This window comes from Terrapene carolina, unplaced genomic scaffold (genome assembly GCF_002925995.2).
Source record: "Terrapene carolina triunguis isolate 2854851 unplaced genomic scaffold, T_m_triunguis-2.0 Scaffold96, whole genome shotgun sequence".
Classification (NCBI taxonomy): domain Eukaryota; kingdom Metazoa; phylum Chordata; order Testudines; family Emydidae; genus Terrapene; species Terrapene triunguis.
Genome location: NW_020664447.1, coordinates 6,429,042 through 6,442,262, shown reverse-complemented (window position 1 = coordinate 6,442,262; position 13,221 = coordinate 6,429,042). Strand labels below are relative to the sequence as shown.

At 42.6% G+C, this 13,221-nt stretch overlaps 1 protein-coding gene across 1 annotated transcript in view; it reads left to right on the top strand.

The window, feature by feature from the left end:
- Positions 1-10,530, top strand: part of GALNT18 (polypeptide N-acetylgalactosaminyltransferase 18) — a 438,485-nt gene extending 427,955 nt beyond the window's left edge. Inside the window, exon 12 of the mRNA XM_024196054.1 lies at positions 10,104-10,530. Within this exon, the coding sequence (XP_024051822.1) occupies positions 10,104-10,250 (147 nt within the window). The 3' untranslated portion in view covers positions 10,251-10,530. The remainder of the gene's footprint in view (positions 1-10,103) is intronic.
- Positions 10,531-13,221: the final 2,691 nt, after the last annotated feature.

Genomic DNA, 13,221 nt, shown 5'->3' with positions numbered 1-13,221 from the left:
AAAAAAAAAAAAAAAAGCCGCGATCGCGATCTGCAGCGGCAATTCGGCGGGAGGTCCTTCGCTCCGAGCGGGAGTGAGGGACCGTCCGCCGAATTGCTGCCGAATAGCTGGACGTGCCGCCCCTCTCCGGAGCAGCCACCCCAAGCACCTGCTTGCCAGGCTGGTGCCTGGAGCCGGCCCTGGCTGCTCCTGCCCTCTGCCTTGGAGCTGCTCCCCGAGACTCCTGCGTGGTGTGCGGGGGGGAGGGAAGGAAGAGGGGGGCTAATGTCAGGGTGTCCCCCTCCCCCCCCACTCCTGCACCCCGCTTACCCCATCTTCCATAGTGCAGGAGGGACACCAGGGCTCAGGACAGAGGAAGCTTGGAGCAGCTGCAGTCTCAGCAAGCTGATCTAATTAACAAGGCAGTGTACTTAAAGGGGAAATGCGCATCTCTCTCTCTCACACCCTCCATTCCTGCTGCCTTGTAGAGTGAGAGAGTTAACCCTTGAGGGCTCAGCCAATTGCTAGTTCATCATTTAGCAGTAAGGGAAATATCCCACCCTCTGACTCCTCCACCTCAACCAAGCTTCACAATCATCATCACTGTGTACCAGTATTAAATTGTTTGTTTAAAACTTATACTGTGTGTGTGTGTGTGTGTGTGTATATATTTTTTATATATATAAAAAATATAGTCTTTTGTCTGGTGAAAAAAATTTCACTGGAACCTAACCCCCTCATTTACATTAATTCTTATGTGGAAATTGGATTAGCTTAACATCGTTTTGCTTAAAGTCGCATTTTTCAGGAACATAATTATAACATTAAGGGAGGACTTACTGTATGGAATTTCTATCCATAAAGATTCTATGATACTGTTTGATTCATTGAAGATTTTTTGAAATCTTTCACATATAGTGCCACTCCCATACCCTCATCTAGCTAAATACAGAACATGCATATGAAATATTACGTGCAGAACTAATGGGAATGAAATGTATCTTAATTACTAATACCGCTAAAATCAATACTGAGGGATTAAGCACTTTCATGGAGAGTGGCAATTTAATCAAATGCTTTATGGAGGAAATTTGTTGTTCACATGAATTACAATTCATTGTGAAAGTTTGATTCCAAGGACTCTAGACTATTTCTCAAAGGAATAATTCAAAACTTATGCTTAATTTGCTCTACTGCTAGTAGAGCTTCTGTTAACTGCTAGACCAAAGAATTGGCAACCCTGGTTAGTTGATTTAGACTTAAGAAGGACTTGAACCAAAAACTGGATCCTAATACCTCAGAATTTTGGCAACCTTTGAATGTGAATCCAAACTTGGCAACTGGACAAATTGTTGTTAATGAGCTGAACCAAAGTTCTAAATCCAAATACTCCTCACCTTTGGGTTATTAGAAATCTGGATCTGAATTCAGCTCTATGTTAGACTAAAGCTAGCTGCCTTGTTTAGCTGCAGTTCATTGCTATAATGAGGCAGACAGCATCATTACAGCAACAAACTGTAGCTGAACAAGGCAAATAGCTTTTTCCAAAGCTATAGCATTAGAAATGGAGGTTTGTGCTTACTGCACCATCAAAATAAATGGCAGTTTTGCAGTTTAATTCAGTGACAGCAGGATTGAGCTCTAAATGTCTCACTGACTAATCAGCATCAGTGGTAGTAGCCACTTTTGAAACTGGTAAAAGTGTAGTATTTATATTCCATGAGAATGAACCCATGAATGTGTGGGACATAAGTAATGTCCCTGTAGAATCAGAAGGTACTGCAGGTTTCTGTAGATGAACATGACCAACAGGAATCAGAATCTGGAATAACCTGTTGCCTGTAGTCACAATAAAAAAAAAGTATTGCTTTTTAAAGGTAATCGGCTAAAACGATGTTGTCAACTCAACCAAAGAGTTATTCCCTATATGTGTCACTGTTATGTTGGCATGTCCTCATCTCAGCAATCTCTGTAGTGAAGGCCATCTTCAGTAAGTGGTTCACAGAGATCCAGATAATCCAGTATTTGCTCTAATTTAAAATGAAGCTGCTTCATCCCATGCGCACATCAGTTTTGTGTTCCAATTTGGCAAAAATCTGACCCGGGTTGAGATTTATTTGCTCCAGTGCTCACAGAAAGTGAATTATAAACTCGCATGCTTCAGCTAGATAGAGGTGATATATTTTATACACCTCAGATTGTCAGGTTTTCCCACAATCTTTGCCCATGCTTTGGTACAGAGGCAATTAAACAAATCAAAGATCTGATAACACGCATCAAAGCTGGGACCGCACCTGCAAATATTTTGGGTCATTGACTCTGGTGATAACAGAAAATTACAAACCAGTAAATGCTTGAATTCCATGTAGCATATGTTTCCTGGGATGGGACTACCGAAGGCAGCTGGAGACAGGGTTTGTAGGATCTCTTCCCAGAACCCTGGAACAGACACCATTAAGAAAGCTAAATATTGGACTGTACCCTTCTCAACTAGAACCATATATGCACATGTCATTTGTTTTTTGTGTTTTTGTAAAAGAGATGAGGGAAAATAACATTCAAACTCTTCAGTCAGCTAGTAAATCTTACCATAACAAATTTTTCAAGGAACAATGGGCCTGATTTTCAGAGATGCTGTGAATCTGCACCTTTCATTTACTGCAGGTTAACAGAAACCTGCGTTCTCCTGCAAAAGCCTTCAATTAGGGCCCAGTTTTGCAAGGATCACTATTCCATGTGTGGCTTCTCCCTCCACCAGCCCAACTCCCATGACAAACGTACTGAGGGAGGTTGAGTCCCATAAAAAAAACCACCCCACATCCATGATCAAACAACAGATCAAAGGAGCAATTTTAGATAAATTCAGCAAAGGCACTTACATTTAAATGTAATTAATTATCAGCACCCTGGACTCTAGCATTCACTCAGCAAGGCTGAACCATGTGTGACTGTAAATTGGTGTGCAGCGAGCTATTGTACATTGCTTTTTGATTACTGAGAGCCAGTTTCTAAAAGCCTTACTCTTGTTGGGTAGCACTGACTCGCAAGAGTAGCCCCACCCAGCGCAATGGGACTTCCTCTGTGAGTTGGTGCTACTCACTGCGTGTGGGGTTTGCAGAGTATATAAAATGATTCTCTCAGATATCACAACACAAGTCTCTCACTAAAGAAAAGCTAAAAAAGAAACCTATTATGTACAAACGGCATACAGTAAATGCAAACTCTAAAGGATGACTGTATATTACAGCTAGTGGTTCTCAACCTGGGGTACATGTACCCCTGGGGGTTCGCAGAGGTCTTCTAGGGGGTACATCAACTCATTTAGGTGTTTGCCTAGTTTTACATCAGGCTACGTAAAAAGCACTAGCGAAGTCAGTACAAACTAAAATTTCATACATACAATGACTTGTTTATACTGCTCTATATACTGTACATTGACATATAAGTACAATATTTATATTCCAATTGATTTATTTTATAATTATATGGTGAAGGTAAGCATTTTTTTCAGTAACAGAGTGCTGTGACACTGTTGTATTTTTATGTCTGATTTTGTAAGCAAGTCGTTTTTAAGTGAGGTGAAACTTGGGGGTACACAAGACAAATCAGACTCCTGAAGGGGGCACAGTAGTCTGGAAAGGTTGAGAGCCGCTGTTCTAACAGGTGGTGCTGAGTGTGCTCAACTCCTGATGAAGATTGTGATGGGAGGGGAGAATGTGGACAGAACCTGGCAGAAATATATTTATGTGAGATTTAAACTATGTAAAAGGTACCCAAAGGCTACAGTAATGCGTACACGATAACTGCTTTAATAAAGTATCAGAGGGGTAGCCGTGTTAGTCTGGATCTGTAAAAAGCGACAAAGAGTCCTGTGGCACCTTATAGACTAACAGACGTATTGGAGCATAACCTTTCATGGGTGAATACTCACTTCGTCAGATGCATGTAGTGGAAATTTCCAGAGACAGGTATAAATATGCAGGCAAGAATCCGTCTAGAGATAACGAGGTTAGTTCAATCAGGGAGGATGAGGCCCTCTTCTAGCAGTTGAGGTGTGAACACCAAGGGAGGAGAAACTGCTTTTGTAGTTGGCTAGCCATTCACAGTCTTTGTTTAATCCTGAGCTGATGGTGTCAAATTTGCAAATGAACTGAAGCTCAGCAGTTTCTCTTTGAAGTCTGGTCCTGAAGTTTTTTTTGCTGCAGGATGGCTACCTTTAAATCTGCTATTGTGTGTCCAGGGAGATAGAAGTTTTGTCCTACGGGTTTTTGTATATTGCCATTCCTAATATCTGACTTGTGTCCATTTATCCTTTTACGTAGGGACTGTCCAATTTGGCCGATGTACATAGCAGAGGGGCATTGCTGGCACATGATGGCATATATTACATTGGTGGACATGCAGGTGAATGAACCGGTGATGTTGTGGCTGATCTGGTTAAGTCTTGATGTTGTTGGTGGTGTAGATATGTGGGCAGAGTTGGCATCGAGGTTTGTTGCATGGATTGGTTCTTGAGTTAGAGTTACTATAGTGCGGTGTGTGGTTGCTGGTGAGAATATGTTTAAGGTTGGCGGGTTGTCTGTGGGCGAGGACTGGCCTGCCTCCCAAAGCCTGTGAAAGTGAGGGATCGTGGTCAAGGATGGGTTGTAGATCACTGATGATGCATTGGAGAGGTTTTAGCTGAGGACTGTAGGTGATGGCCAGTGGAGTTCTGTTGGTTCTTTCTTGGGCTTGTCTTGCAGCAGGAGGCTTCTGGGTACATTTCTGGCTCTGTTGATTTGTTTCCTTATTTCCTGTGCGGGTATCGTAGTTTTGAGAATGCTTGGTGAAGATCTTGTAGGTGTTGGCCTCTGTCTGAGGGGTTGGAGCAAATGCGGTTGTACCTCAGCAGTTGTCTATAGACGATGGATCGTGTGGTGTGTCCGGGATGGAATCTGGAGGCATGAAGGTAGGCATAGCGGTCGGTGGGTTTTCGGTATAGGGTGGTGGTAATGTGACCGTCACTTATTTGTACTGTGGTGTCTAGGAAGTGGACCTCCAGTGTAGATTGGTCCAGGCTGACGTTGATGGTGGGGTGGAAGCTGTTGAAATCGTGGTGGAATTCTTCCAGTCTCCTTTCCATGGGTCCAGATGATGAAGATGTCATCAATGTAGCGTAGGTAGAGAAGGGGCGTGAGTGGACGAAAGCTGAGGAAGCGTTGTTCCAGGTCAGCCATAAAAATGTTGGCATATTGTGGGGCTCTGCGGATGCCCATAGCGGTGCCACTGGTCTGGAGGTATATATTGTCACCAAATTTGAAATAATTGTGCGTGAAGATAAAGTCACAGAGCTCAGCAACCAGTTGTGCTGTGGCATCATCAGGAATACAATATACAAAAACCTGTAGGAGAACACTTCAATCTCTCTGGACACACAATAGCAAATTTAAAGGTAGCCATCCTGCAGCAAAAAAAACTTCAGGACCAGACTTCAAAGAGAAACTGCTGAGCTTCAGTTCATTTGCAAATTTGACACCATCAGCTCAGGATTAAACAAAGACTGTGACTGGCTAGCCAACTACAAAAGCAGTTTCTCCTCCCTTGGTGTTCACACTTCAACTGCTAGAAGAGGGCCTCATCCTCTCTGACTGAACTAACCTCGTTATCTCTGGACGGATTCTTGCCTGCATATTTATACCTGCCTCTGGAAATTTCCACTACATGCATCTGACGAAGTGAGTATTCACCCATGAAAGCTTATGCTCCAATACATCTGTTAGTCTATAAGGTGCCACAGGACTCTTTGTTGCTTTAATAAAGGCATTGATAATAAACAAAAAGAGAGTAATCCATTCTTTTTAGAAACAGTCTCTTTTCCCAATCAGCTCTGATGTAAAATTTGACCTACACTTAAGTGCCATTGGAGAGAAAAAGGCTAGGGAGCCCTGCTTGATATGTTGCACAGCACTCAGCAGTTACTAGTAAATATCACCCTTATGGGTAGTACTGGAGCTTGCTGTCTAAAACATAAAAAATACACTGAAGTGGTGGCTAATATGAGGGAATTGAGCTGTTCCAGACAGCACAGAAGCTTTTAGCGAGATGAGTTTTTCTACAAAATAGAAACATGAAGGTTCAAGTCTTGTTAGAAACAAAACAGCTCTGCTTCTGAGCCCTGGGGCACGTATGCAGAGAACAATGGCTTAATCTCTCAGAGGGGCAGCAACCACACAGGTCTGGCCCTATTGAGCAGGAATATGGAAGAAAACTACTCTGAAGCACAATAGGGGCAAGAGCAGGCTTTTTCTTAACTAAAGTGCCCTAGTGAAATAATCTAATTGATTTTTGTATATGTCTAAAGAGATGGCTTGCTCGAGAGGTCAGTGTATTGTCTTAATGGTAGTGATAATGCACATACCATATGGTGCAAGGCCTAGAATAGACCGAGCTGTATAATTCATAAAAAAAATTAACTAAATAACTCTCATTGCTTTTCAGCATGAGGACACGCTGAAAAGCAATGAGAGAGAAGGAAGCCAAACCCAGGTCCTAGTAGCAAATGTATAAGATCACTACTGAATGACTTTTGCAGTCTGTCCGCTTCATTACTGTTTGGAACACGAAAGCCAAATGCAAACAAAGGTGCCATTTTATTATATTCCATAGGAAGTTTACAACAACAACAAAAAAGCTATGAAAAAAATGTAACAGTCATGGCTCCACAAAAGATTGCATTACAGCAAACGGTGCGGTCTCCACCTGAAGGAGGACAAATTGTCTGCCTAAGTTCAATATACATTTCAGCCTGCAACTGCCCCTCCAGCACTCATGTCCTCAATTCAGAGGCAAAAACTCCAGAGCCCAAGCTAATAGTTCCTTATTTTCACGTGTAAAAAAAAAAAAGTGCTACGGTGCTCGAGGCTGGGGAGAGTTACTGCAGAGGAAGACGACAGACTTTCTGTCCAATTGCTTAGAATTGGAATAAAGATAATTTGAGGGCAAGAGGCAGCTGAAAGGGGAATAGAAATAGTTGGGGAATCAATAAATCCAGGCTTCACTGTGTGAATAAAAACATAATGAAAATGGTAGGGTTGAGGCCTGATGCTCCACCAAGATGCTGAGCATCTTTTTTGGGGGGGGGGGGGAGGGAGGGCTCTCGACTCCCAGTGGCAGCATTAGGCCTTTTGACGACTGAGAGCATATGCCTACAAAGCGGATTTCAGGTTTCAGAAGCACACTATTAGCATAGAGCCCTCATTGCTGAATTAACTCTGTATTTCAATTCATACATGTTGTTATGCTCAATAGCTATTGGAATGTGAACTAAAGCAGCGTTCTGATTTATTTTATTATTTAGGTGTACCTCGAGTCAAGTCAGTCATTTTTCACTAACGCATTCATGATTTTCATCTGTAATCCACACACTGGTGATGTGGCATTAAAGCACAGCTGTCCCTGTGAAATCTGTCCTTTCAGAAGCTGTTCATGTGGGTTTTCTATGCACAAACCTGAGTTCCATGCTCATTTAACATACATAACGAACACCCTGTAATGCAGTGGCTCTCAACCTTTCCAGATTACTGTACCCCTTTGAGGATTCTGATTTGTCTTGCATATCCCCACGTTTCACCTCACTTAAAAACTAATTGCTTACAAAAATCAGACATAAAAATACAAAAGTGTCACAGCACACTATTACTGGAAAATTGCTTACTTTCTCATTTTTACCATATAATTATAAAATAAATCAATTGGAATATAAATATTGTACTTATATCTCAGTGTGTAGTATGTAGACCAATAAGTCACTGTATGAAATTTTAGTTTGTACAGACTTCGCTAGTGCTTTTATGTAGCCTTTGTAAAATTAGGCAAATATCTAGATAAGCTGATATACCCCCAGAAAACCTCTGCATACTGCTGGTTGGGAACCACTGCATTAGGAGGCACTCAGGCCCAGATTCTCAAAGGTATTTAGGCATCCAACTCCCATGGAAAATCTGAGCTTCAGTGCCCTGAAGGATTGGACCCCTCAAGACTAAATCATTTCATGCATCCTTTTTATTTGTATTGTAACGTCCGCTCTTTATCTTAGACGCTGAAGATAGTGAGCTTCCCCTTGTCAGAATAGGCCCACTTTTTTAATGTGAAAATGGCCATTTAATTGAAACCCTTCATGAAGGGCCTGATCCAAACCCCATTACACTCAATAGAAAGATTCTTGTTGATTTCATTCAGCTTTGGATTGGGGCCAAAGTGACAATTGGGGTGGGAGAGAGGAGCAAATGGCACGAAATTAAATTTGGACCAATTGTGTGTGCTGTTTCATACAAATTTCAAACAGTTGTAGTGCTAAGAGAGGTCTAATCTCCCAGGGGACAGCCACATGGAACTGCCATTATTACTATTAATGGGAATCACACTTGTGCAGCAGTGGAGGCATATTAAGGCTGAATGCCAAGCACAGCAAACAGTGAGAATTGAATCTGAAATTCCCATCTAAACTTTCAGAAAGGATTTATGGGAGCCCCTGATTTGAATTTTGTAGATTATACTACAAATGGTCTCCCTTATTCAAGCCTAACCACATTTAAACTTCAGAGCTGTCAAACCTAATTATGTACCTTATTTGCCTCTCCCAAGAAAAAGGTTTTAACTGACGTTCATTTCTCAGGAAAAAAAAGTGCTTATTTTGTATGACTGGAGTGAGCAGCAGTTATATGGACACACCCCGGCACCTGCCTGAATGGTGTGGAGTCTTGTTCCAAATGGCATATGTTATTGCTGAACAGCCTTCCCTGGGTAACACACCTCAGCATTTCTATCACATTTCTGTTAAAATCCTTGAGGTTATTATGGTGGACATCTGTGGTACTGCAACTTTATAACGTGAAGCCCAACACAGGCTTCAGCAAAATGAATGAGAAAAAACAAAATGTGAGTTTTAAAAAAAATAATCATACTAGATTTTTGTCCTCTATTGTAAACAAATACTTGATATGTCTAGGAGCAGTTTCTGTACCTTAGCTGCATTAATCTGGGGCTGATGGCTTACACTCCAATCTTTGATTTTCAGACACCACCACTGGAAGCTAGCCTGCGTGCATGAGAGAAACTTTTTCTTCAGGTCACTGTGCTAATTACCCTGTAAACCTTGGAAGAATGGCATTAATACATCACAATTATCATTGTTAAACCAAGGAGAGGAACAAATTGCACCCTGAATTGAAGGAAAACTAGTAATTTGTCATCTATCTACAATTAATCCCCTGGTGACTCTAACCCTAGCGATTTAGAGTCTGATCCTGCTCCCAGGGAAGTCAAAGAGAGCAGAATTAGGCCTTTAATTTGGAATATACAGGCTGCAAACTGAATACAGAACTGACACTGCACGTAAACTATATGTGATTAATTATGATGTCAATAGATAGCCTAGGCATCATTTATAAATAACATTCTAGACCTGGAGATCTGGCAAGTACGGGGTCAGTTCGTTGGCTCTGTTAGAGCAGCTAGATGCTGCTCCAGTAGCACAAAGGAGCGATGAAGCCCGAACAGGGAGGGCCTGGGTAGTACAGATCCGTCTTGCTGGCTCTCCAGCATCCAGTTTAAGCGGAATGGCCAGACTGCTGCTGTATTCCCTCCCCAGCTACTGGAACAGACGCCTTGGGGCTGCTCTAAGGGCTATGGCTTCACTGACACTTTACAGCGCTGCAACTTTCTCGCTCAGGGGTGTGAAAAAACACCCCTCTGAGCACTGCAAGTTTCAGCGCTGTAAAGTGCCAGTGTAGACAGTGCACCAGCCCTAAAAGCTATCCCTCTCATGGAAGTGGGTTTTTTATAGCACTGGGAGAGCTCTACACAGCCACGTTAAAGTGCTTTAATGTTGCTAGTGAAGGCGTGCCCGGAATTGCATCAAGGGCTGAACTAGCCCCTGGCTCGCCCCAGGATTAAGGATCCATAAAGGTGGTGTAAAGCCACCTTCTCTCCCCAATCTAACACTACAGTGCACCTCAGTCTGGCCTCTTCCACAGTAAATAACCATTCAAAGATGGACTTTTGATTGCTAGTCTAACATGAAATATCACACATTAAAGACTTGGCATTAATCAAAACTGGTTTTCTTTTTTTTTTTTTTTTCCAAGGGAGGTCCAATCCAGAACAGAAAATCCAAGCGTTGCCTGGAGTTACAGGAAAACAGTGACAATGAATTTGGATTTCAGCTGGTCCTTCAGAAATGCACTGGCCAACGCTGGTCTATAACAAATGTCCTGAAAAGCTTGTCATCATAACTGATTCTAAGAAACTCTTAATTCAGTCCTTTTGCTACTGTGTAGCAAATGTTGCAATGTTGCCTGCTGTACTGTATCTTTTCTTTCCCTCCTCTCCCCCTCCCCCTTTGATTCTTTTTTGCGAGTGTGTGGAAATCAGGTTTGTGGGCTGAAAATACGGACTTTTTTCATAATGACATTTTCATGGCATTTATAGAGATGCTGAATGACAGGTGATGGTAGGCTATCCTAAAATATTTTGCAAATGTAAATAGGGAACAAATGGAGAATATTTATAACTCTGACAATAAAATTTTATTGATTTAAAAAAAAAAACCCAATTCCACTGCCTCTGTCTCTTTTGGGGGATCACTGTGAAAACAAGTCAGTCTGAAGGTTTTCATTGGTTAGGGCCTCATCCTGGCAAGAGGCTGAGCACCTCCAACTCCAAGGATGAAATCCTGGCCCCACTGAAGTCAATGGGCGCTTTGTCAGTGGGGCTGGGATTTCACCCCTAATGACTTATCGAGAGTGACGGATTCTCAGTGCCACACTGGATCCGATCCTGCCAAGGTCACAGGGGGAGGCAGTAGGCCTCATCCAGTGGTTATGAAGCAAGTAAAGCTGGGTTCTTATGAAATCGACTTTACAAAACCAAAAAGTAGCCTTACATCAAAGTGTTCATTTTAATTTAAAAGTCAGTATATGATACTTTTGCACTGCAACAGGGTGGCAGGGAAGGAGACATGTTGTTCTCTATTCAAAATGTACATCACTACTAAGGTGACACCAGTATCATAAACATTAATGATTATGGCTTATGGTTTCTCTGGGTAAATGAAATAATGGCTGGAGACTTATGGGATTACTTATAAACTGGACTGCGAGTCAAACAGTAAATTTAAAGCTAAGCTGCTGCTTGTGACATCTGTAATTTTCTTGCTCCTTCAGGGGGGCTCTATGTTTTCTTAGGAAGGATGCTGGGGCAAAGCACTAGAAGAAGGATTTAAAATCTGCTGCAAGAGAAGGCAGAGTCACAACCGGGATCAATTCATGTTCCCAGCTCGTTAACATGATTCAAAATAATACAGAGGGAATGTTGCCTCTTCATCCAAGAGCGCATGCAGACTGATGCAATTCTACAGTGCAAAAGGAGTTGGGAAGCTGCAGAAGGAGGATGGAATTTTCAAAGCATTCAGCACTGACCTAACTCCACTTCCCCGGGGGAGTTGCCAGATTCAGTGGGAGCAGATGCAGGCTTGCACTGACCACTCTTGAAAACCCTAGCATGTGCAGTGTGAAATGCCATTGGGTGGGGGCTCCCTGCAGGAGTTACACAGGGAAGGGTTGGGGAAGGAGGGACACACCAGGGGAGTGGAAGGGACAGTGCTGCAGGGTCAGCAACTGGGATCCTTTGTTCCTTCCCAGGTATAGAGACAGTGTGCTAAGACCATGGAGTCCTCTTCAGCACTGCCCTCTAGCCCATGGGACTGTTTTTCCTCTCCCACTTCTCCCTCCCCTAAGACAAGTTATTCAGACCACGCCCGGGTGATGATTTTGGGTAATGGCAAAGTAGCAGCTGCAGTGGGAGATGAGCACACTTTCAGTATAGTATTTGCCTTTTTACATTGTTTCCCCTTAGAGTGTAGTTTGGTTTTACTTCCTACCCCACCTTACCCGTCCTTGACATGTGGGCAGAGTAGACCAGTGTTTAGACATAGAACCAGATGCCAGGACACTCTTTGTAACACTGTCAGTGACTCTGTGCATTTGGAAAGTCCTGGAAGCAAAATTTGGCCACTGTTGTCAATGGAAAGAATCTAACAGCCAGGATTTCCATTTATGCTGTTTACCATGTGCTGCTGCTGCTGTTTTTGCAGGTTAACTGTGTGGAGCTCTGAAGAGAATCTCTAGCACCACTACTGCCCCCTCCGCCCTCTGGTGTTCCAGAGGTACCCACATGCTGGTTTCTTTAGAGACACTGCAGAAGTAAGACTATAGCAACATACTAACAGGCACCACCATTGGGCTGCTCCTTCCCCGGTGGGGCATTCTAATACTCTTCTAAACAGCTACTAAAGCACAGTCCTGAGTGTGCCTTAGCCCAATGTGAGGCATCTTGCTGTGGCCAGCAACTTTCTCTACAGCACTGAGATGTTGTCCAATATAGCCACAAAGTAATACCACAGCCAGTCACTTGGAAGCAGCCACTACAGTTCAGTGTAACACCAATACTTTCATTATAACCTTTTGTTTTCATATGCGCATAATTTTCTTTTTAAAAAATCTGCTTTTTCATTGATACTTTTGTCTCAGCCCAGATGTTAATTTTTTTTTTTCAGTTGATGGAAAGGAGGTGTGAGGAAGGACCTGCAACCCCTTTTCTGTTACCGGCATGAAAAATATACACTTTTGCAGCATTAAGACACGTTTCTCACCAACAACAGAAAAACTGCTGAATTCAAAAATGGCAAATGGCTTTTGGGCTGGGGTGGAGGGAGAAACAACAAAAATCAAACAATAAGGAATTTGAATAATATCGCTAACTGAAACACAGCATAATACACCAAAAAATGCCAAGTATCAGGGGGTAGCCGTGTTAGTTTGTATCCACAAAAACAACGAGGAGTCCGGTGGCATCTTAAACACTAACCGATTTATTTTGGTAAAAACCCACTTCTTCAGATGCATGGAGTGAAAATTACAGATGTAGGCATTATTGCACATGAAGAGAAGGGGGTTACCTTACAAAAAAATGTACTTCCCCACTAACTGCTGGTTTTATCAATTGGTTTTTGATAAACGTGCTGCTCTCTGGCTAACCTGTCCTTCCGGAAAATGTCTCCCCCCAAAAGGTGTGAATTTGCCTTTTTCTTACTGCATTCACACTAAATGACGTGTGAAGTGTACTTCAGCCTGTAGCACTTGGGCAGTCACATCAGTGTTGTGTGGGGGAGGCAGAGGAGAGGGCTATTTGTTGGCATTAGTTGGG